At 41.9% G+C, this 24,486-nt stretch overlaps 3 protein-coding genes across 8 annotated transcripts; 1 reads left to right on the plus strand and 2 right to left on the minus strand.

Annotated features, from left to right (window-relative positions):
* The first annotated feature begins 744 nt into the window (after nt 1-744).
* Nucleotides 745-7,008, plus strand: tcaim (T cell activation inhibitor, mitochondrial). Of its 3 annotated transcripts, none has more exons than XM_083761520.1 (11): nt 745-799; nt 1,375-1,474; nt 2,009-2,141; nt 2,250-2,400; nt 2,507-2,762; nt 3,144-3,266; nt 3,392-3,489; nt 3,879-3,970; nt 4,337-4,569; nt 5,053-5,184; nt 5,674-7,008. In XM_083761520.1, exons 2-11 carry the CDS (start codon nt 1,440-1,442, stop codon nt 5,897-5,899), a joined length of 1,479 nt encoding a protein of 492 aa, XP_083617646.1. In that variant the 5' UTR covers nt 745-799; nt 1,375-1,439; the 3' UTR covers nt 5,900-7,008. The 3 variants fall into 3 exon arrangements, with proteins under 3 accessions (XP_083617646.1, XP_083617647.1, XP_083617648.1); XM_083761521.1 differs by having other exon boundaries at nt 767-799; nt 2,225-2,400; XM_083761522.1 differs by having other exon boundaries at nt 767-799; nt 2,354-2,400.
* Nucleotides 7,009-8,789: 1,781 nt separating this feature from the next.
* LOC310856537 (tumor susceptibility gene 101 protein-like) lies at nt 8,790-9,968 on the minus strand (the record flags this gene model as incomplete). The annotated part of the gene is made up of 1 exon (XM_083762009.1): nt 8,790-9,968. One exon carries the CDS (start codon nt 9,966-9,968, stop codon nt 8,790-8,792), a length of 1,179 nt encoding a protein of 392 aa, XP_083618135.1.
* Nucleotides 9,969-12,291: 2,323 nt separating this feature from the next.
* On the minus strand, nt 12,292-24,164 carry cnot10 (CCR4-NOT transcription complex, subunit 10). 4 transcript variants are annotated; one of them, XM_083761508.1, is made up of 19 exons: nt 24,120-24,164; nt 22,398-22,441; nt 22,113-22,274; nt 21,431-21,584; nt 21,095-21,231; nt 20,677-20,760; nt 20,512-20,595; nt 19,713-19,830; nt 19,055-19,204; nt 17,724-17,926; nt 17,256-17,377; nt 16,472-16,654; nt 15,979-16,059; nt 15,544-15,657; nt 14,616-14,746; nt 14,495-14,527; nt 14,004-14,131; nt 13,564-13,639; nt 12,292-12,868 (listed from the first exon to the last, which is right to left on the minus strand). In XM_083761508.1, the coding sequence occupies exons 2-19, from the start codon at nt 22,425-22,427 to the stop codon at nt 12,699-12,701; spliced, it is 2,160 nt and encodes a 719-aa protein (XP_083617634.1). In that variant the 5' UTR covers nt 22,428-22,441; nt 24,120-24,164; the 3' UTR covers nt 12,292-12,698. The 4 variants fall into 4 exon arrangements, with proteins under 4 accessions (XP_083617634.1, XP_083617633.1, XP_083617632.1 ...); XM_083761507.1 differs by having other exon boundaries at nt 22,398-22,489; nt 24,120-24,151; XM_083761506.1 differs by having other exon boundaries at nt 23,961-24,150.
* Nucleotides 24,165-24,486: the final 322 nt, after the last annotated feature.

Here is a 24,486-nt window from a genome sequence, read left to right on the forward strand (position 1 = left end):
CAATATGATATGAGATGCAAGCGTGTTCCTGCTCATTCTGTTCTTATCATGGTTCCCATAATCTACTAGGGACGTCATAGATCTACTGTCGTACTGTATATATTACTCTGTGTGTGTGTAATAATCGTCAGAATGCATGGTAACATATCACTGTTGTGTTGGCATGTGTTCTCCGTGCCTGCGACTCACAATGGATCTTCACCCACCACCCAAAGGGATTATGAGACTTCTAGATGCCTTAAAATCATTACAGGCCTACATAATGTCATGAGAAACAAGACAAGAAATGTTACTGTATAGGCCTATCAATTGCACTGAAAATACTAAACTAATTTAGATATTTATTTATTTTTGCGGCTTACGCCTTTATTGATTTTTTAAGGGATAGAAAGTAGGCTGACAGGAAACGGGAGAGAGATGGGGGGATGACATGCGGTAAAGGCCGTGTCGGGTCCGGGAGTCGAACCCGCGGCACACCGCGACTGGATCACCAGTCCGGTGCCCAGACCGTTACGCTACGGCCTGGGCCTATACTAAACTAATTTTGTGTCACGTTTAAATTGTATGTGTGATTAGCATCCCTTCTCGAATAGGCATAATGAGGGTTTTTTCCTACTGTATGCTATGGATGGATATTAAATTATATAAGAAAAGTCTGTGTTGTGTCTGGCAAGTTCGGCTCATTGCCACTAGATGTCTCTAAAATCCATATTATGTTATTTGAGTCCAGCATGCGATTGCTTTGGTCTATATTCAGTCGCTGCATTTTATGAATGGAGAGCACATCACGTCGTTAAAGGTTAAGACCAATTTTAAACCGTCTCTGTGCTATTTATCTATACATGAGACAAGCTCTATAATGCAGTAACAAAGCCTGCTTTCTGCTTAGCATGACCAGCGATGTTAGAGACGTTTTGTCGAGCTATAGTTAGCCAATGTTGTTGATGTCAACGTTAGCTCTTAGCCCGTTATGATCTGTTATGAAATAACTTCGCTAGATAATTGATGATCGATCATTCCGAAAAATGAAAATTAAAGTGCGTATTAATCTAAAACAAACATTTTAGCTTTGCACAGACAATATAGCCACATTAGGAGGACAGGGTTGTAACAGCTAAACTTGACCTACATAATCAGCTATATAACGTGTTGGCAGCAAACCAAACTCCAAACATGTTTGTTTACAGTTGCTGTTGCTGGACAGTATAATGTGCATTATGTGCTGCCTGTCACATTAGGCTGCTGAGCTTATAAAGAGTGGAAAACGTGAAACAGCAGAAATACACCTTGACAAAACTGTAATACCGATGTTCTCTTTGATGTGTGAAGTTAATCTCAACAAACACTGTGCCTTGTTTTCCCATTGCACAACAGTGTTGCATGCTGTGACTGTCATGACTCTGACGTGGGTGTGCATCTGCTGATCCTTCACAACAGACATGTCTGTGACCTTCCTCTTGCGCACTACTGTGAGGTAAAGACCTTCATTTGTTTACACACTCAGCCAGCATTATTATATTATGCACACTAGTGTTGCCAGGTTTTACTAAAGAAATAAGCAGCAAGGTCTATGAAAACATTGCCCCAGAGACCACAGGCGTTTAATGAAAACATGCCCAAAAGAAGTGACTATAGGCCACATGAGCACATTTTTACATTCTAACAATGCAAAAGTGGTAGTTCCTATGGGGGTCCCATGGCTGGCACAACAGAAATATAAATATACAATGAATGCGACTATGAGAACACAGTTATCAAAGTTTTTAATTTCAAGGATGACCCCCATAACTCTTTCAGTTACCTGTAGGCCTGCAAGGCGCCTCTAGCCTATGGCAGGCCAGTCTGGTGCATCTCAGAGGCAGGACAGCTTACAGGAGGAAAGGAGGCACTGGAGCAACTCAGACAGTTTAAGCCCTTATTTTATTATCAGGGTGCAAGTAAAAAAGCGACAACGTCAGGTCATAGCCTGACAAATTATAACTAATTTATAACTTTCATCCCTTTTCAGATTTAAGAGCAAACATGTTGCCACGCATTTTGTCCAGCAGAGAGCTCTGTCAGGGGCAGACGCCATTAATGCACTTCGACCATTTTACTTTGCGGTCCATCCTGACTTCTTTGGACAGTATCCAAGGGAAAGGGTAAGTGATCAAATGGCCCAAAATATTCTGTATTGGTTGTAAAGTCAAGGGTACCATCAATGAACTGCATATTAATCAAATAGGGCTACCTTATACCATGGTTTGCAGGAAGTGAATGAAAATTCACTCAAGAGGCTAAATGGCTACTTGGAAACCCTTCAGAAACCAGGGGCACGCTCCGTTCAACCAACTAAACTCACCTTCTATGTTAGGGAAACGAGAGACCACACTGACATCCAGCAAGACCCCGTCCCCTCTGGTATGCCTTGTTTACTCATTACGAAGAATTCTCTGCATTCTCGTCTGACATTTAACATTGTTTGTTTTATGTAGTCAAGTGCAAGGATATCCTAATTGTCCCCCAGGGTTCCGTTCGGTGAGTTTTACCCTGCACACCAAGGACATGGTAAGCACAGTGATGAACGTGTTGACGTCCTGCAGTCTCTCCGTCAAGCACATGGAAGAGCTGAAAAGCAGCGCAGACACGGCGAAGAGGCCCCCAGAGGCTGGGATACCCTTCTACAGGCCCATCAAATGGGACAAGACCTACTACACATTCACTGGCTACAGAGATCCTGAGCAGGAGCTAGAGCAAGCCAAGAGAGTAGAGCCAACACTCAGGTTAGTGCGTTGGTACGCCGCATGGCCATGCGTCTCTGCAGTGGTTCATGTGATTAATGTTGTGAGGATTTTCTAAAGGCCAGATATTTTGTTTTTAATTGTATTTTTTTTTTATTGTATTTTTTATTTATTTATTAAGCCTAATTACTAGGGTACCCTTGTTGTGGCTGCAGCTCTTGTCTTGTCTCGCATGCCTTTCCCAGTGACATCACTTGTCAGCACTACTTTGGCAGTGTTTCAGAGACACAGAAGGATGACATCTTATTGCTGCTAATGGTACTTTAGCCCTACAAGAAATATGAGAGATAGAGATAAATGTGAGGATGGTAAATAATTTATGATAGTGTTCAATTAAAGAAATGTCTGTACTTGCCCCTATAGCACATGGCTGAGAAAAAACGAGCCCACGGCTACGAAGAAGCACAGGGCTAGTCTCCCTCGGCGAGAAGAACTGAAGAGACTGAAGAAGGAGCTGGGCCAGAAGTTTGCCTTGGCTGATATCAGGTTAACATTACATTCCATGCAGATCTTTAACATCGACATTCATATGCGGTACTAACTTGAGTAGCAAAGTCACAGCAATATGTCCTGCATTTAAACACTGCAATCACCCTGCTCCTGTACTGCAGCTGGCAGCGCAGCTGGGGAGTCACCCACAGGTGCTGTCAGCTCCAGAGTCTTAGCCGGCTGTCTCAACAGAACCCAGAGGCTTTAATCAACCTGCGAGGTACAGCTCCAGTGTTGATTTCGTCAACTAATACTATGACAAAACAATGTTCGTTGACTACTTTTCACTGATGAAAACTAAATGGAAACTAAGCTATGATGACTAAGACTAAATATATTGACAATTTTGTTAACAAATAAAAACTAGACTAAAATGCTATGAAGGGACAAGTAGACAAGAGATCCAGTACAAGTCATTTTACACTTGGTTGCATTCTGAAAATAGCAGATCTACAGGCCACACAGATTGTCACGTTGAGGTGTAGGCATTTCAGTTATCCTTATCCTTTCCGTCAGATCAATCCTCACCTATTCTTGGAGATGATTTGGTAATACAGGTTGATAATGATTTCAACTGCCCTGTTTGTCCTTAACGTACCCTTTGTTTAGGACACACAATAATATTCACTGACCAGTCTGGGATGAATGCCTCAGGACAGGTCATGCTCGGAACGATGGATGTTCATCATCACTGGGCCAAGGTAATTGCTGACGTCGATGTTTGTATTGTCATTAAGCCATTGAGACATTCTAATCATGACAGTTTCTATGTCAGTGTTGTTCTCAAGCTTTTTCATGTCAAGGACCTACAGAATTATCTGTATTTGGCTGCGGACTCCCATCTGAAAATATGTTGTTCTAGGGACCACCCCAGAAGCAAATAGTTTTAGTTAAAAATAGCAGAGTGCCACGCTATACGAGCTTGTAGATCTGATATCTTTCAACAGCTAAAGTTTAAAATAATGGTTAAAAGTGGTTAAAAGCTATAAGGCGACACGATGTCTAAATGGGTTGATTTACACAAATAAGTAAATACATTAGATTCTATATCCATGTGCCCTCATCAGATCTTTGAGCGATTGCCCAGCTACTGCCGCCTGCAGCAGCAGACAGAGTGGCTGAAGGAGAGGATCAGCCTCCTCCTGGGAGGTATCCAGGTCATCCATGGCGAGAGCTTGGGGCCCGTTCAGCCCATCGAGGATCACTACAGCACCCTCAACACCTTCCACAAGAGGCTGCTACCTCGACGGCTCTTCCTGCACCCCAGGAGCCTGCAGGGACTAGCAATGACCTTAGAGAAGTTAGTTCATTAGTTCATTCTATCAGCCCTAAAAATGTAACTCGATACCAGTGTTGATTTTGACCGAAAGTTTTGATTTTAGATTAGTCATAGTCTTTGGAATAAAACTTAATTTCGTTTTAGTCATCTGAAATGTTTTAGTGTTAGTCTAGTTTTAGTCGGCTAAAGGTCATAAGATTTTAGTCAACTAAATCTACAGTTGATTTTGTCGACTAAAGTGTGTTTTGGCAGGCCTCGATGCAAGCTCACAACACTAATATTTTGATCTAGTTTTTCTTTGTTGGCGTAATGTCAATATATTTAGTCATCATAGCTTAGTTTTTATTCAGCCTTCCTCAGTGAAAGAAGGTAGTCGATGACCATTTTTCGTCGACGAAATCAACACTGCTTGATACATACGGTAACGGTATGCAGTCCATTATCTTGGAACTTGTGTGTGTGTGTGCATACTAAAACTCAAGGTTTTGTGTTGATTTCTTTCAGTGACCGCTCCACCCCCAGTCTTCATGAGATGGGCCAGTTTATTATTCCGATGAACTGTGACCTTCCAGAGTTGCAGACCTTCCTCCAGAGCCATGCGCTTGAAGCCAGGAAACGCATCAAACGCAAACACCAGTGAGTGGCAGAGGCCTGTTATGTGCCTTTATGTGTCTGTCTGTATAAAGCCCACAGCGTGGCTATTGTCACTATTTGTAATTTGTTTAGCCTACTTGTATTGGAATTTATTTTCGCCTATTGGGACATGCTCAAAATAGGGAGGGATACAGTAGACGCTCTCAAGAGTTACATTATTGTTAAACATCTGCATTACTTAATTTATGAAGTCTACACAATTAGAGCATGTAGAATAATTGTTATTTTGATCGTTTGCCTGTTGTCTCTCCTACGGTACCACATCAATACAGCATGTATTGAAATGTGGATAAAATCTCATTCAACAATAACAAAATATTCTTCAGTTTTTTAACAAAATCTCATCAAATGGTGGTCTGTGGCTCAAGTGCTGAATAAATAATGGGCCTTGATGTGAAAAAGGTTGAAAAGTACTGGATTAAATCAATTAGTTTGATTAACTGTTGCACTACCCCTATTTGTAATGATCAGGCTGCGATCAGAGGAGGAGGCAGCAGTGAAGGACTGTGTCCAGAGCTTGTCCCTCAGGGACCTTTCAAAGGAGCCCAGCATCACCTCCAGCCAGATGATCCCTTGCTGCAAACGGCTTCTGGAGCAGCGGTCGCCTATCATGCAAGGCTTACACATCTGTGTTTCCCACTTCTACTCGGTCATGCAGGACGGGGACCTGTGCATCCCCTGGGACTGGAAGAGATGAGCTGGAGATAGCAACAGTGCAGGATATCTAATGTACTCTATGGGCAGGTTCACACTCTGACAATAGTCCGTTTGATTCTTCTGCACCCGAGTACACTTCATTCAACTGTATTCAATGCTTTCACATTGCATTGATCCGTATCAGAGTACTCTTCAATCGGTCCTGACTGAGAGTACCTCTGGTTGGGTGATCCGCTCCGGGGAACGGTACGCAGCATTCACACTGCCACAACATCTGCCAAGTGGTCCCGAGTGCGCACCCAGGAACATTGTGTGAATCTGCCCTACATGTCTCAAGCTGGGCTCATCCACTGAACAGCACTTTACCCCCTTTTACTGAAAAGGTCAAAATGAAGGATGGACCGTGCAGGTGCAATGTGCTGTAGGTTTATATGATCAGACTGAATTGAATTGATTTATTTTTTAGGTCAGCCAGTGTTTTATATAGAATTTATATTTTTGTTATTGTATTGTGTGAATAAAGAAACCTTTTAATCCTTTGTATCAAGTTACATTTCAGCACAAATTCAGTGAAGGTACTGTCCTGTACATAACTGGCCATAACTGTGTAACTTCTTAATCTATTCACCTTCTAGAATGGAATGAAACGGCCAAATAGTTTCACAATCACAAGACGATCCCAAATCACTCAAAAAAATCTAACAGATGTATTAAGATACGTTACATTTTGACACACGAGAGAACCTATGTTGGAAGAACTCACTCTTTGTGTGGTTTTCATTTGATATCACAGCATTCTTCAACGTGATTGTGCTGTATTCCTGTCATAGCCACTAGATGGTGACTTGTGAAGGGTGAATGTAACAAGTCCACAATGTGCTTTTCAAGTATTTATATTATTGACATTAAAAGGCAGAATAGAACTCTGCCTAGCAGCAGAGTCTGTTTGGACTGGAAAAAATAAAACACTGTAATTTAGTTCACTGTTCAGTCCTGTTCAGACAGACAGATTGTTGCCTACATTGTATTTTTCTGTTACCTCAAAGCCTTACTATGTAACTTTATTTTAAATTGATGAAATGTAATTTTGTCCAAGCTGTATGGTAGAGTATGTTAATACAATATAACTTGTACAATTGGCGTGGTTGTATTTAGTCTCCCTGCTCTTCTATAGAGGGTATGCACATGCATAAAGTGAATCGAAAATCGAGTTTAACGTTGTTTAATGTCGTTTATAGCAATCAGACTTTTTTGTTCGGATGTATGGGCTGTCAAGGCCAGAAAGTCGTTTTTGACACTCAGTAGGCGTTTCCGCATTACCTCCGGGTATGATGTCATGTCACACGCATATCCTCTATTGAGACATGTCAAAGATCATGTGTCTCACCTAGACACAGAATCTGATGGTCAAGATTAAATTTATCCCCTGAGCAAGCACGCTGGCTCTATTAGATCAATGGTAAAACTTTCAACACTTAAGCAGGAAACCTTAATGGCAGTGGATCAGATGTATAGTGACCGGATGAGAACTGCAAGGTTCCCAGTTCGAACCCGGGCTCCCCCAGAGTTAGTGTCGAGGTGTCGTTCAGTAAGACTCTGAACCCCTAATTGCTCCCGATGTGCAGGTTAGTGCCTTGCATGGTTTCCTCCGGCACCGGTGTGTGCGAACTCTGTAAAGCGCCTTGGATAAAGGCGCAATATAAATGCACCATTTATTTATTTACCACATGGGGTGGCACCAACCTGGGTGGGTGTTACAAATGTTACGTAATATGACTATGTATGGTACTGTAGATATATATATGTATAGGTGTAAGTTTTTTTTTTTGTCAATAGCGTTTTAATGTTTTGATGTTTAATGTAGGTCACGCCTATGTTACGTCAGCCTTATTTATGCATGTTCCAAATCTCAAATTAGACCCTATATTCCCTCAGCCCTATAATAGGCTTAGGGATAATAATATAAAATGTGGCTTGGGTGTGATATCAGTGATGTTTTCGGGTGCAAAGATGTCACAAGCATGCCGATTCTGTCCAAATCCAGAAGTGTGCGCACGCACATGCACTGAATTGGTTACATTCACCTAGGCAGTGAAACACTACAGTACTACTAAGGCCCGACAAACCTCATAAGCCGGCACGGCTTATGAGACAATGGCCCTCAGAGGTATAGATTCCTGGAAGCAGGTCTCCGTCTCTGTCCAACAGGGTATCAGAGTGCTGCTGAGCGTTTGTAAGCCTACACCCTTAGTTGAAGACAAGTATACAGTAGGCAACCGACTGGCCTTCCAGGTTTGCCAATAGTTTAACCTCTTTAGCCCTATTTTATACTGGCTATTCAAAAATATGTTTGAATATGTCTTTCTTCATAATGTTGTTGTTGGCTCTATAGTATAGAGCCAACAACATTATGAAGAAAGAATGTTATAGAGTCTATAACATTTGTATGTCAAGGAGCCCCAAATATTATTTGGCCACAGACCAGAGTGTTTGTCCCAGGAACCCTAGATTTGTGTTTATTTAAAATGCTTCAGAAATATTATTTTCCAACGCAGAAGAGACCAAAAGGACCCCTGGGTATATAGGGTTGTAGTGGTTATAAATGGGTAAATAACTAAGCTAACCTTCAAAATGCAATTACAATGTATTGATTGAATGTTATTGACAATGATTGAATGTTGCTTTCATGATATATGGTGTTCTTTGTAGGGCCTGCTATGGAGCATCAAGACCTGTTGACCACTGTGCCAAATTCGGTGAGAAAAAAACCACACTCGTGTGAAGTGAGGGGCGCTCTTATCATCGTACATCATCATACATAATCTCATTCCGACCAATCAGAATTTGCGTCCTCACCTCCGCCAATGTTGTTTGTTAAATTGTTATGCAATATTTGTGTTACACAAACACTCAAAAATGTGTTCCGAGAGTCATTCCTGACAGTAGAGGTCACTGAGGCCGGCGGTCTTGCGGGCTATCTGTATGAGGGCACGGAGCTTGAACTGCTTCCGGGACAGGAGACGCACGTGCTTGAGGAAAACCTCCAGGTCTATGACGCCCCTGCGGAGCGCCTCTCCCAGGTAATAGACTGTGTCCTCGATGGCGTTCTCCTCTGCGAACAGATTCAGGATCTGTTTGTACAGCGGCGCCGTGGGCACGATCACGTCGTCGATGTCACTGCACTCCGACAGGTTCTCCATCTTTTCCAGCGCCGTGCTCAGTTCCTCGTCCTTTCTCCTCAGCAGCTCAATGTTCCCGTCTGCAGTGGCCACTTCCTGCTCCATTCGTGAGTACATCTCCTCATGTTTCTGGTGACTCCTCTTCAAGGCCTCCTCCGTCTGCTTCAGGGAGTCCAGCTCGGCCTGAGCTCTACCCAGCTCCTCCTTCATCCTCCAACGGAGCTTGTTGCTCACGGCAGAGATCAGAGATGTGCGGATGGTGTCCTCGCAAATCGTGCCGTCTCTGCTGCTGAAGCCCACCGTGGAGACGGGGATTTGAGGAGGGTAGTGCACAGGGCCAGCTGTGGCTGGATATGAGTTCATCCCAGGGTATTGGTACCCTCCAGGGTAACTTCCAGGGTTGGGGTTTGGTCCATAAGATGCAACTGCAGGTATCCCAGGCATGTACGCGGCGGGAGTGTGGGGTCGTGGGGCCTGAGTTGTGGGCAGAGAGTACACAGGGGATTCCTCCCCAAACACCACAATCATCACCTGGATCAGACCAAACAGATCTGATGCTGGGTGTTTCCACTCGTGTAGATATGGCAGAAAGATTTTGCCATTGGCATCGACGTGCTTGCCTTGTCTGATCTCCATGGTACTTGTAGGCTTGACAAAGCATATAGGAGCCGTGTGTGGGTACGTGTCTAGTAGCCACAGACACACTGGGATGTTGTACACTTGACTTTTGTAGCTGACTGGGACTGTTCCTCTTAAACTCATCAAGTCTCTTGTGGAACCATCATTGAAGACATAGGCATCCATAACAGGCTTCAGGTCCTTGTACCGGGAGATTAGATTCAATATCTCACGGACAGTCAAGTCTTTGTTTTTGCACTGCTTCAGCATCTTCTTCAGGGCACCTTCATTGACAACTGTCGTTGATGCCATCCACCATAAAGGATGAACACAAACTAATTAAAAGGAGTACAACATTATAGTCAACAGACAAAACAACCTGTCACTATATATCTACACTCCCACAGTGACATATACCTCACTGGAGCGTCATGAATGCCATATATGGGGGAAGAGATAAATTAACCTTGCATCACCACCAGGGGCTTTCCGTATTAGGTGTAGATTCTATTTACAGATGAATGCTCACATCGGTACATCTGAACAAAATAAATCACGCTCCTGTGAAGTGAGGGGCGCCCATACCACTGTGGCTGCCACATGACGTCACTGCTTAAAGGACCACTTCACCACTTTTCATATACTAGGTCCTCACTAATAATCATGATAAAATGGCACCATTTCTTTCTACTCAGTCTGTGTCTAATAGGAGGGCTGTGGGCAGTTCAGAAACCTGTCCACCAGTGACATCATCGACGGGGAATCCAAGCTAATAGAAACTGCAGGCTTTCTAGTCCCGGAAATTTGTAATGCGAAAATGTAAGCCATCGTTCTCACGATAATAAAAATCTAAACATTTTTGTAACGCTGATGTCGTCACTGGTTTCTTTCTTCTTTTTTTAAAAATTTTATCCCACGATTTTGTAACAGATTTTTCACCCGTGTCAATTATCTAATGTGATCCTGGGCTCTACACACCCTCCGCCAACCTGGGGAGAGCAACGGACTTGAACTCATGCTTCCTTCATGCATGAGTGTCCAGTGTGCTCCTTTACACCTGACAGGGGGAGTTTCCCTGGTTGAACGTAGCGCGTGGAAGGAACACGTTATTCCAACCAGTTCCTTTCCCCTCCATCAGGCGCCCCGGCTGGCCAGGGGGAGGCAGTTTAGAGACCAGGATTACTGTATGTTTTTTGTGAGGGTACCTACCCTAGGGGAGAACATGCAAACTCCACACAGAAAGGCCCTTTCACTGACGCTCTGTTGCTTTTTCCTCGCCATATACTTTTTATTTATTTTATTTCCTTGTTGTTTTGTTTTTTTGGTGTGAATACTTGTAAATTCATGTGAAGTTGTTTGTGTATATTAATGTATTAATGTAAGAAAGGCCCTTTCACCAACCCCCGCCTCGGATATGGGCACTGATGACACGGAGGAGAGGACACGCCGCCAGCGCCCACAGCGTCCCGAGCGGGAATCGAACTCAGGACCTTCTAGCTGTGAGGTGACAGCACTACCCACTGTTCCACCGTGCCCCCTGGTGGATGGGTTTCTGAACTGCCCACAGCCCTCCTATGAGACACAGACTGAGTAGAAAGAAAATTGTGCCATTTTATCATGATTATTAGTGAGGACCTGTTATATGAAGAAAGATAGGTGTAAAAGTGGTGAAGTGGTCCTTTAAAGCAAACATTAAACGTGTTTTCATCAAACATTAAAAGTCCATAGCCTTGGCTGCCACATTATGTCATTTCTGAAAGCCAGACACAATCACACAAAATCTTCATTATTGAGTGTCGCATAATGACTAGGATAGACTCCTGCACTCTGGCTGATACCCTTACTTATTTATTGCTTAATGATAATATGTAGACACCTTCCAGTGTTCACTCCTGAATGTAATGTGACCCAATCAAATTCAGTTCATGTCGCTAGGTCGTCCTCAGACCTCATGGTCTGGTGAATAAGAAATCATGAAACGGGGAGGGATCTAGGAAGAATATTTAAATCATTCCTATCCACTAATTCATTGTTTATAACTAATCAGTTCACTTCTCTAAATACAGGTTTTCCTTTATGCCTCATTTACCAAGATGCCTCGGCACATAGGATGGCATATTTGTAAGGAGCTTTTCATTAGGCATATAGAACCTCCATAAAATTATGGACAGAGAATAACTAAACATTAAGAGCAGTCAGAACTCCTACATGCTGAACCTGGTTATTCAGCTCTTTAGACTTTAGAAGTCAAGAATGGAATTAGGTCTAAAATAATTGATATTATTCAGTGTATTTCCCATTAAGATACATCTTGCACATATACAACACTTAATTATGGCTTTATTTTTATTCCACAGAATAATTAATCATTTTGTTTTTTCAGCTAAAAGTCACACCTTGTATGAAAGGTTTCCATTTGTCCACCAGTTATTTATTAGTTGTATTTTAAAAGTTAAACGTCCATGTGGAGAGATATCAGTCAAGGAAAAAGGAGAAAGTACTACTAGAACGTCTTTAGTTATAATGAATATTTCATGTTTTGACGATAATGGAGTCCAATCTGTCCCAGTGTCACAACATTGCACAATAGTCCTCACACAAATTCAGTAAGAATTCAAGTAAGTCACACTGTTCATATATTCCGCAAATAAAATTTATTTTCCACATTTTATTTGCTACAAAGCAGAGTTGGACTGCACATCATATTAACAGATGTCTCAGTCACTTAACGGAAATGGGGAAAACTCTTCTGCGAACAGAGAAATATACCAGTTCTGCTCTGGACATTGCTGGTGATGAAAGCCCTTTCTCCCAGTCCATATCATGTGGAGGGCTATGATATGAATACCACACTCCATGCCAGATCTCTGCTTTTCATAGGATCTACGACCAGAACTGTATGGCTGATGACGCTGCTGGGGAAGCAGCATTATAAATAATAATTATAATAGGGTTGTCATTTCATGATGGGTCCATAAGGTGTAAGTGAGAATGTGTGTGTCATACATGATTCTTGGGGGGCTGGGGAAAGGGCTGGAGCACTCATTTGCGCTGGACTTGTGTGAAGGATGAAGGCATCTGGATTGGCTGAATGGGCTGGACCGACTGGAACGATTGCACAGGTTTCTTTCGTGTGTCCGGGGACGCTGTCTGGAGTGACGTGGGGAGGAGCTGGTTCCGTTTTATAATCTGCAGGGCTAGTTGTGTGTTCCCTGGATGGATGGAAAACAGTTAAATTGATTCCAAGTCATAAGAAACCGCAAACATTATGCTAATTATTATGCAACATAACATCATCATAACACAATGTAGGATGCCAACCCGATCTCACAGAAAGACGTAAATTCCGTACATACACGCCTTAAAAAAAAGAAAAATCTGCAAATATTACACGACTACTGTTTCGACCGCGATGGAGGCGTGGCTTTCACTAGTTCGGAAGTGCTATTTCACAGTGGCTGGGTCAGGCTGGGTGAGTTCGGGTTTGACATAAATTACTATTCTGTCCATATCGGGTTACAACTCGGACAGGGCTGAGTCGGCTCTACCAAACTTCGCAACGCTCGACACGGCAACTCACAGCCCTTTACGGCCACTCGGTGGTGTCTCCCGTGGCTCAAATTCGGTAAATTCTGTGTCATATGTATGGATTTTGGGTTTTCTAGGCATGCATGTACGGAATTGCAATTCTGTACATATTTACATATTTCTGTGAGACTGGGTAGAGCCACAAACATAACCATTCACTGGGAGTTCCTCAAATGGACGTACGTACTTGACAAGTCGGAATATAGCCACAAACATGTGTCCCACTGTCCCTGTCCCTGGCTTCATATTGACAAACCTTGAATGAATTGTATTGTATTGTATTGTAATTAAATGAGAGGCTGTATAAGAGAAGCCTCACCATTCTGCAGCTCTAAATACACTCCCAGTAGGATGGCTTCGGGGGGAATCTCCTTTGGGTTCACCATTGAGGCAGCCTGGGGAAGAGAAGCATGTGGTGGTAGATATATTACATTGGCTGCAGCAGCGGCTGAAATACGTATCTCTCATGTCTTATTATGATACGAGCGCATACATTTTTACTGTTGAACTATAATGAAGAGCATGTTTGGGAAGGCAAGTTATTTCTATTACGTTTCATGGAATACCAGTAAGGTAGGTGTCCAACCCGACTACAGCACCTACATGACTAAAATGAACACGTTTAACATTTGTGTGAATTTAGATTATAATAACATTCAACCATATGAATTGGTTATAATAAGTGTTATTCACAAAACAAGTAATGGATTGCAGCTTTGTGTGTGTGTGTGTGTGTGTGTGTGTGTGTGGAGGGGGTACCTGATGCAGGCATTTGCGGGCTTTCTCATACTCGCTTCTCAAACAGTACGCACTGCCCAGGTTGAAGAGCATCATGGCTCTGGCAGCGCTCACACTGTTGGGGTAACACAGGGGTGTCTGCTTCCCTGCTGCAAACACAAAACCATGATGCTAAATCAAATACTGTGACGATATTACAGGGACTATTGGTGCTTGTCAAAATAGGTACCTACTGTAAATGGGTAATAGGCAATAGAACAAGCGAGAATAGTCAGGTTATTAAGCTTGAACATTTTCATAACTTCATTGTAATTTAAAACCTGTGTGTGTGTGTGTGTGTGTGTGTGTGTGTGTGTGTGTGTGTGTGTGTGTGTGTGTGTGTGACTGTGTGTGTGTGTAGATTACAGTGAAACATGTCTGTGGGCTTAGTGGGCTAGCCGGCATCTAATTGTGTTACTTCACACACAATAAAAACAGATTTAATGTAAGGATGTGTATGACGGTACACTCACATGGCTCAACAGGTTCGTCCCCTTTGTCTGATCCTGTGGATGCAAAGACATCACCATTACGTTTCATGTAATCACAGATAAAGAGCTTAAGATGGTCAATGTATAGACGGTAAAGGCTCACCTTGGTCCTGATCGCTGGCCAACACCCCCAGTGACACGTCGGTGACGTTCTCAGGGTTGAGGTGGGATATGGCGTCTGAAATCCTGTCCATAGAGATTAGTGCCTCTGAGGCGTATAGGTGACCCAGAAACCTGAGGGAGAAAATAAAACATTATTAATACATACTGATAGAGGAAGGTACTAGGAATTATATATTTTTCCAACAAATTTAGCTATGCCAATTTCCAATTTTCAGTTACTACTGCTGACCCCTACAATTGGTCAGGTGGGAGGGTAGTCTCACGTAGCCCGACAACTATTCCACAATCTCCGAATGCTACATAGAGTCTGGAACTCCACCTCCCGGAATCGGAGTAAACGGTTTCCGTTCACAAAGGTATATTTTAAAATATCTTTAGAGCTTATTTTGTATTTCCATTTCTGCTAAGCAGCAAGCTGTATATGCTTAGATGATGTCTAAGGCTGAATCCTAACATATTAGGATTAATTTGCACGACTGTAAAGCCATAGCGGAAGTGGGGAGGAGGCTTCACATCCGCTTTATATTTTACTCGCTTACTACGCTTTCATTGCGGGAGGCAAGTCTGGCAACGCGAGACTAGTGAGAAGATGTCTCCTCTCTGATACAGCCAATTATTTTCACCCGATAGTGAGTTGTTTCACCAGGGAGGCGTGCCATGTGCAGATAAACGCTATCAAACCTAGTTCCTCTACCTGCTGAACAGACCAACCTGTAGGAGTCACTACAGTGCAGCAATAGATAGTGCCCTCCCCACTTGGCTTCCCACCCTTGCATTACGGCCTGGCCAAGCCGGCGATACTAACCCCTGGTCTAGCAGGAATTTTACCTCTGCAACAGACTTTCTGTGGCAGTACAAAAAAAGGTGGTTTTGATTTGTGTTGGTGATTTGGTGATCTGATTTCTTACTTGAGGGAACCGGAAACCTTAGTTTGATGAAGGAGCTTTTCTGCATGATTTAGGGCCATGAGGTTATCTCCCAATGCTAAAGCCACATAAGCACTACCGGCCAGTATGGAACACCTGCAGGAGACACAAACATTTATATAAACCGTAATAAACACCAAGAAAACCACATGATCCAGAGGCATCCACTCTTCATTCTTATATTGTCATTATTAGCTTTGCATATTAAGGTATTTTTAAGGTATCTCTGTTTTACTTTATGTAGAAAGAACAAAAAAGAACAAACAGCAGACACAGACGAAATTGATACAGGACACAGAAATTAAATGTCTCAGCCGCACATCTCAATTCCTGTCCAATGTTTTACTTACTTCAATCAGTGCCAATTGAAATTCCTCAAACCTCAATGTGAGACCAAACTCACACTTGCTTCCTTACCTGAGGTTCTCTACTTCTTGTTTTCTAAGAGGTGATGACGGGGCTGCAGACACAAACTTATCCGCCTCCTGGCCTTTTCCACTGGAAAAACACAGCAATCATGAACATTTGTATTTTCACACACGATGCCTAGTATGGGAATGCACGCCACATTTAAGGCTGTGAATGGATGGGTGGGTGGGTGAATGACCTTATCCCATTTTGGGCGGGAATCCCTTTTGGTGTTTTAAACATCGTTATAATTTAGCTATTGAAAAATAGCAGATCATTAAAATGTGCCTCAAATCTTTCAGAAAATTGTCATGATTTAGAAAACTTATTTTTTTAATTTTGACGTCAGGCCTGAATGGGTTATGCTGAGCCGAAAGGCTATGAATAACAGGCTGAATGGATGGGTGGGTGGCTGAATGAATGACCTTATGCCGAGCCGAAAGGCTATGAATAAGGATGGGTGGCTGAATGAATGACCTTAAACCGAGCCCCGTTCCCTCACCTGCAGGCGTCGCTGTTCTCGCTGCCACTCTCCGTACTCCCCGACTGGCTGGAGCTTTTGGATCCGTTCTCAGGTCCCTTGGTTTCCTGCTGCTGGTGTTCAGGAAGGAGAAGCAGGGCGTTCCGCAGGCAGATGGCAGCAAACTCCATGCTGGCCACTGGAATGGCTGCTGACTGTCCTTCGCTGTGTACATACACCATTAAGCACTTAAGCCCTACATACTTTATTGTACGCTGAATTGTTCAAATAACAGATCTACATGCTCATTTCTCACAACATGTCACATAGAAAAAGCAGCTCATAGATTATGTTTTATTTTTTATGTTTGACTATGTTTTGGCTTCACTGATGAAGGCTTAACCGCCGAAACGTTGGTTTCAGGACAGGTCTTAATCTGCTGCGTCCTAAATAAAATATTGACACTTTGGCTATCAGCGTGTGCGGCCACTTTCTTGTTTTTTCAAGATTCCCTCTTGGAACGCCAAGGTTAAAGTAGTCTCACAATCAGAGATCTCTGCCAACTGATGCTTCTGGAGAAACCCAGTACCAACAGATGTACGACTACTGCTTTGGCCAATCCTGATTCCTCATAATATGAAGGAAGGACCGCCCTATAGTATTTGCATTGGTTATACGATGCCGTTACTTATTTAGCACTACAGCAGCACTCTGCTGCTGTAGACATTACAGCTATGTACAGAAAGTGATACATTATAAAATCTGTGAAGTAATCCTTTAAGATCAGGGGAGGCAGGGTGTTTGAAGGATAGTGATTACAACTGACCTGTAAGTAGTGTTCTGGGTAGACTGTGATGCCAGGACGATCTTGCGATGGTAGCCCTGCCCAACAATAGATTGAACTATGCCTTTTTTACTGGGCAGACCCTTGCTCTCTTGCTCTGAACCCTGGAAACATAACAATACCATGGTGAGAAATTAAGTTCTCAGCATTCACACATCATCATCACCACAAAAACTCTAAACTCTAAAACTAATACTAAACCAATAGGAGAGTCACTAATGTAACTATTTGTTTCCGATACACAGCACAGTATTTAATTTACTGTATATGTGAATGTGGATTATGCATCTCTGTCTCAATAGCAAAATGGTAAATATGAAAGAATAAATAAATCGGTTTAAAACGAATTATATTGCAACAGGCAGGCTGATTGTCATAAAACAAAAGCAAAATTCTATAATAGGATTATGAAAATCATTTAAAATGATATACGTATCATGTACTCCTTACCCCCTTGTTGGCGGCAATGCAGCACTCTGCCAGCCGTAACCACAGTCGAGGATTGGAGTGGTAAACCTGTACTGCCTCCATCAGACACTCGAAGGCTGCCAGGGGCCTTCCGATGTGTAGCAGCTGAATCCCACAGTTATACAGCAGCTCATAGCGCTTGTTGGCAAGTAGGGCACACATTGGGATACCTGCAAACTTCTTAGCTGAAAAGACACAGAACAATAGTCATTAGAGAACAATCTACTAAATGTTGCTGCTGCTATATATACCTGCTGCAAAACATAGGTGTTCTCCACTTTTTCCGTTCTCATTTTTCTATTGTGACCAAGCACCTTATTTTATTTATAGTTTATACAGTATGCTACATGTGTCTGTCATCTGACTTTGTTACTTTCTTTATTCGTATGACTATCTTTGAAAATGCAAATCATTGCGAGCTTCTCCAGAAATCTTTAATCTACATCTGTAAACTTGCAATGTGACAATAAATGTAAACGTTTAAACAACTTTTAGTCAGTCACAAGTCTTGGCCAATCACACCCTGATCCAGACTTTAAACGTCTCAAGAAAAGAAAAGGCGCTCGTCCACCAAGAAGCTGTGTTCAGTGTTATTTCTTTTACAGCAAAAAAAATTGTTTCGTTTTTGTCATCCGAAATGTTTTAGTGTTTAGTTTAGTGTCTAGTTTTAGTCGACTAAATATCATAAGATTATAGTCGACTAAATATACGGTTGATTTAGTCGACTGAAATTTATTTTGGCAGGCCTTGATGGTGTCGTAATGGCTGCTGAAAATAGCAGACGTGTTGATCTGCTATTTTCAGCATGCAACCAAACATAAAATGTTTGTCTCTCCTGAACATTTTAGTCTAGGTTTAATTTTTTAATTTTTTTTATCAAAGTTTTTTTATTAATGTTCACACGAAAATATTATACAACATTTTTCGAACATTTTATTTCCCCCTTTTTTCCCACCCCTCCCCCCAGAGTTCCCGCTCTGAAAGAGCCACAACCCTGGTATCTTGCACCATATGAAATAAGAGGCACATACAAATATACATAGACATAATAGAAGACTAATAGAAGTATGCAAACAAATAATAATAATAAAAAAATAATATGTATAAAAAATAAAAAAATAAATAAAGACAATAATAATAATAATAAAAATAAATTACTAGGTTTTATTTGTTGATGAAATTGTCAATAGATTTAGTCTTAGTTTTAGTCATCGTAGTTTGGTTTTTATTTAGTGTTTGTCAGTGATAAATGTTAGTCGACGAACATTTTTCGTCATAGTTTGTCAACGAAAGCCGTGTTCCTGTCAACTCACACTGCCCGTTGCCGCCGTCCCCTAGCTGCGCACACGTGTGGTCATTCTCCTGCAGGGCCTTCTTGAAATAGAAAATCCCGAGGTTGTGTTTCCCCATTGCAAAGTGTATGCAGCCCAGATTGTTCCAGAACATACAGCGTACAGATTCTCCTGGGGGAATTGAATGAAGAAACAATCATGTCTTTAGATATCTTGCATGTATCCATCCAAGTCAATTCAATTATGAAGATGTACAATGTTAATGTCCATCTCAATGTTATTTATACTTGGCTGCGTGGCGTGCACCGGAAAAAGCAGATCCATTACAGATCAGATATTTTTGGTGTGTGACCCCGGTGCACAACCAACTCACCCATTCGTTAGCCTGGGCAGCAGCATTCCTTTTCGGGTTTACGATCCGGTCGGGAACGGATTATATCGTTACGTCATGTAGGCTTTTATTGGGAAGGTATTATTCTTCCGGTTTGAGGGAAAGGAAGTTCTAGTTTTGAGGGTTCCGGCCTGATGACAAAACAATGACTACAACCTGACGTAACAAATGTCATCCGCTCCCGACCGGATTACACGGCAATCTAGTGACACAGACCAGACTTTCCTCCGAGGTGGAAAGCATGGTGACTGGTGACACAAGGTTACCCATTTGTAGAGCATTCATTACCTGTCTTCATGGCCCCAGGATGCTCTGCAATGTTGGAGCTGTTGAGCAGCTTCACTGCTTTTCTGTAGTTCCCTCTCAGGTACTCGAAGTTACTCTTCAGGAAGAGAGAGGGTGCAGACTAGTGGAGGACATAGTAAAGTTACTCTTCAGTTCAGGAAGAGAGAGGGTGCAGACTAGTGGAGGACATAGTAAAGTTACTCTTTAGTTCAGGAAGAGAGAGGGTGCAGACTAGTGGAGGACATAGTAAAGTTACACTTCAGGAAGAGAGAGGGTGCACACTAGTGGAGGACATAGTAAAGTTACTCTTCAGTTCAGGAAGAGAGAGGGTGCAGACTAGTGGAGGACATAGTAAAGTTACTCTTCAGGAAGAGAGAGGGTGCAGAGTGCAGACTAGTGGAGGACATAGTAAAGGCGAGTCAGAAGCATAACAAAACACATGAATTGACGTTTAAGCACCCTTAACCATGTAATCGCCAAAATACTTAATTGTATATTAAAACGGCCCAAAATAGGGTCACCATGTGATTAAAACACACACACACACACACACACACACACACACTTTCCTCTCCATTTAAAAATAAAATGCGGTCTGGATTCATTCAAATGAAGAACAAAGTGGAATGTCCTCACACGATGTAATTCTGCTCCCCGTCCTCTTTATTTCAACCACTTTTTTCTTCATTTGATCACTTTTTGGGTCCAGCACCGTATTTAAAAACAGGGATGTGCATATAGTTTTCCTTATTTACATCTGAATTCATTCAAGACATGAATTATATCAAACATTTGAACTCACATTCCCCGCTGTATTCATCACAGATTTGATCTCCCTTTTACATGCCTTCGATGATTTCATCTGAATGTAGGCTCGCACTTTATACTGTACAGAGAAAAATACTTCAGTTATTTGCATGTAAAGTGAAGGAGTGTACCAAGCAGCGATGTATGAATATATATATACCTGGTGCATCTTTGATTTGGCTGCCTCAATCATAGCAATAAACTCTGCCTTCTGGTTTGTTCCATCTTTGTTCGACATATTGTTCTGGAATTAAACAATAAGCTAAATTAAAATGGCCTGAAATGGGAGACACACCTAACTAGAAATATCATTATCATTATATATTTATCATTATAGTTTTTCTAAATTGTTTAGTTTTTTTTTGTAAACCCATTAAATTGCAACAGAAAATAACTGGGTTTTATCCAGATTAGATCCAAGATCACTTTCAGTTCAATAAAAAAATTAAACTCAAATACAATATATGTAGAATAACAGTGGCAATACATAACTGGAGCTCTCTTGGGACAGATGAGAACACAATTAGATTACCAGTCATTTTAGATTTTAATACATTTTAGGGACTTTTTGTAGGTACCTCTCCTTTGCCGTTTTTGTTGTTTCCTGTAACAGCGAGTTTCTCCAGTACAGCCAGGAGATGGAGAGCCTTCTCTGGCTGGAATGTTAGCAGGTACAGATCCACCAGCAGGAAACAAACCGCCTGAGCAAACTTTTCTTCTAGGACAAATAACACAATCAAGCCATGCCAAACTGTTGTGTGACATTTAAAACAGAACTCCTGCATATTTGTTAATGTTTATTATTTTGTATAAATAAACACCATAAAGCCATATACGATATCACATTAAACATTTAAACATATAACAAGAGCTTTAGCAAGCCTAGAAGAGTACATAAAAAAACGACAACTTACCAAACGGTTCCAGAAACTGGTAGAGTTTCTCTCCAATGGCAATGGCCTCAAAGTATTGTCGCATGTGATAGTGAATAATGGCTTGATTGTAGTACAGCAAACTGTTTTCCATGTCATCCAAACCATCTATGTCTTCCACTGACATGTTTTGAACCTTACATGAAACATTATTTATTAAGTACCAAGTATACACACAAGATATATCTGGAATATAGAAACTCACAACAGGCACACCAGTGACAGTATCATATCAACTGTGTGTGTGTGTGTGTGTGTGTGTGTGTGTGTGTGTGTGTGTGTGTGTGTGTGTGTGTGTGTGTGAGACTGTGTGTGTGTGTGTGTGTGGGCCGGGGCACACCTTAGCACACAGGCGCGGACAGACGAAGCTGACGCCCGACATCATTCCGGCTTTTTAGACAGCTGGTGGATGGAAAAGAAGCTCCACCTCCGCAGCTGACTGACGCGACGGACAGATTCCTGGAATCGCTCTCCTCCACGTCAGTCAGCCGCGGGGGTGAAGCTTCTTTTCCATCCACCAGCTGTCTAAAAAGCCGGAATGACGTTGGGCATCAGCTTCGTCTGTCCGCGGCTGTGCGCTAAGGTGTGCCTGCGCTGTGTCTGTGTGTGTGTGTGTCTGTGTGTGCAAGAGATGGGGTATACTATAACCCAAATATCAAGTTACCTGGTTTTTAATCGCCATAAGAGTCTGCTTCAATGTCCCTGTGGTACTTTGTCCACTTTTGTAAAACTCTGCAATAGCTTTATTCATCACAATCTTGTAGTCTTCTTTGTTTTGCTCTTGCAGGGTTTCAAGTTGTTTCAGGGACTCGTCATATTTTCCAGCCTGTCAGAAACAGGAGTCAGTTATTTTCCAGATAAGCAGTTAGCCCATGTATTTGTTACAACTGCAGTCAAATGTGCACTACAGTTCAATCATGCACAGATGAATGGTTGATGTCTGATTTACCGTGAACGCTTCAAATGCACTTGTAGCCATTTCTTTCTCTTGGTCTGTCATTGCAGGGGAAGAGGAGTTGTCATGCTTTGATGCGTTTTGTTCTAGTAATAAAATGAAAGACAGTGTGTTTGTACAGCAACATGGGTCGTTCTGTCTCTCCAGCTCTTTAGTACACACTAGAGCGGTACCCGTTGGACACTGGCCTACTTGGAACGATACAAGTTGGAATGCCCCACCCAGTTATTATGAATGTGTCCCTTTTATGCCCATATATGGAGTTATTTGTCTGGCATGCCCAAATATGGAGTCTATGCAGATATCAGAACATCATGTGATGTCAGAAGTTCTCAGAAAAGACCAGCTCCATAGATGGAGATATAGGGGTGATCAGGGCCAGACCCAGGCAGAGGCTTTTGTGCTAGTTCTGGACAACTAAACGGTGTATGTATATCCGACAGATTAGACACCGGGCACTGCACTCCCTGTGTTGGTGTGGAACGCGCGTGTGAAATTTGTAGTCGGTGGGGTTGAACGGTTCTCGAGTTACGTGGATTACAGATGTACACACGTACATACGTACGCACAGAGACTTTTACATAGTTAGATCAAAGTGGGGTCCTGGGTGGCAGGGGTCCCAGGGGGTCGCAGCAAAATTAGATAACATAGCCTCACAATCATTTTAATGACTTTAAACTGTATTGTATACTTTGGCTATTCAAAAAAAGCAGATAACCTTGTAGTTATTTATTTATTTTTACTAATGAAAATCTGTGTAAATGTTGAATATATAATTTTTTTACTCAAATCTTTGATCATTTCTGGAGATCCCCGGCACAAATTATTTTTCAGATGCGGTCCGCAACTAAATACAATACATGTATTGAATCACGCTTTCGCTTTAAAATGTTTTAATGTCACCCAATCTGGATCTATAGTAGCCTTAGCCTACCATACAAACATAAAAACATAACGTATTTATCAGCTTGTGTTCCAGTTCCAATGTTATGCTCATTGTCTGCTCATTTATTTGTTCATTCACTTGTTTACTACCATCGCCACAGATATCACGTACAGCAGCTACAATCAACTAATACCTTTGCATGACAGCGAGTCCCTAAAAAACTAAAAACAAATATTGCACCCAGGGAGTTGTTTTTGTTTGGGCTTATATGTTCTACCATCTGGTGCTTCCAGTGGAGCGTTGTTGACATTAAAACCTCATTTAACCTCTGTCCGTACCACGGTGTTGCTCGCCTTCAAAAAGGAAAAGATCTACAAGCCACAACGCGTCGCATATAGACGCGTTTATAGCTTGTAGATCTGTTATTTTCTTGGCAAGCTATAATAACCGTTCGTTGGCGGTCCATGATGCTATAGCTATCTTAGCTTACGTTAACCGACAGACATTCTGGTGTTTACCAGGACGGCGAGCAAATTGACAAGAAGCGATTTATTGTGCTAATTGACCGAATGAGTGTAACTTTATTCCTGTACTCACGCTAACATTAGTTTATTTTAAAGCCAGTACGCATTAGCTAGGTGGCTAACATTAGCCCGTGGGGGGACACTGACCTGTATTTTCTGCCATTTCTGGGTCCTTCATGAAGATAATTTGATTTTATGAGTCCGTAATAAGGGCGAGGTAAACCGTAAATTGCATTGAATGACCAGGTCAAGAGGATAAAATGAATCGTTAACAGTGAAATTCTACTGTTAGGAATATATGCATACCATAGCCGAAATATGTCCCAACAAGAGGTACTTTCTTTTGCCTAAGGTTCGGCTGCAAGGTAGTACTTCCGCCCAGACTGGTTTCAAATTTGTATCCTATTCCCAGAGCCTATTCCTAGCTCGATTCTTCAAATTGAAGGCTCTGATAATAACAACTTAACAAGGATAAAAAATATATTTAATATATATATAATGTATAATATATTTGTTTAGGTTAGTCAGTAAAGAATATTATATTAGCAAGATAATTAAATTATATTCTAGCTAAAAGGGTAGCTCATTTGACCACTTTTATGTTATGTTTATGTTTACACTTTATTGTGGAGATGGTAGGCTATTTTATGATGACACCAGGCTTAGGAATTGT

This window comes from Protomyctophum parallelum (assembly GCF_964188405.1).
Source record: "Protomyctophum parallelum genome assembly, chromosome: 3".
Taxonomy (NCBI): Eukaryota; Metazoa; Chordata; class Actinopteri; order Myctophiformes; family Myctophidae; genus Protomyctophum; species Protomyctophum parallelum.

What these genes read in the sequence shown, in the direction of transcription:
- tcaim (XM_083761520.1), top strand. Translation starts at nt 1,440, where the DNA reads ATGTCTGTGACCTTCCTCTTGCGCACTACTGTGAG. An exon ending in CTCTTGCGCACTACTGTGAG is followed by an intron (nt 1,475 to 2,008) that starts GTAAAGACCTTC and finishes ATCCCTTTTCAG; the next exon opens with ATTTAAGAGCAAACATGTTG. An exon ending in GCAAGACCCCGTCCCCTCTG is followed by an intron (nt 2,401 to 2,506) that starts GTATGCCTTGTT and finishes ATTGTCCCCCAG; the next exon opens with GGTTCCGTTCGGTGAGTTTT.
- cnot10 (XM_083761505.1), bottom strand. Translation starts at nt 23,991, where the DNA reads ATGAAGGACCCAGAAATGGCAGAAAATACAG. An exon ending in AGAAATGGCAGAAAATACAG is followed by an intron (nt 22,490 to 23,960) that starts GTCAGTGTCCCC and finishes TTTTATTACTAG; the next exon opens with AACAAAACGCATCAAAGCAT. An exon ending in ACCCAGAACACTACTTACAG is followed by an intron (nt 16,655 to 17,255) that starts GTCAGTTGTAAT and finishes GTATGTACACAG; the next exon opens with CGAAGGACAGTCAGCAGCCA.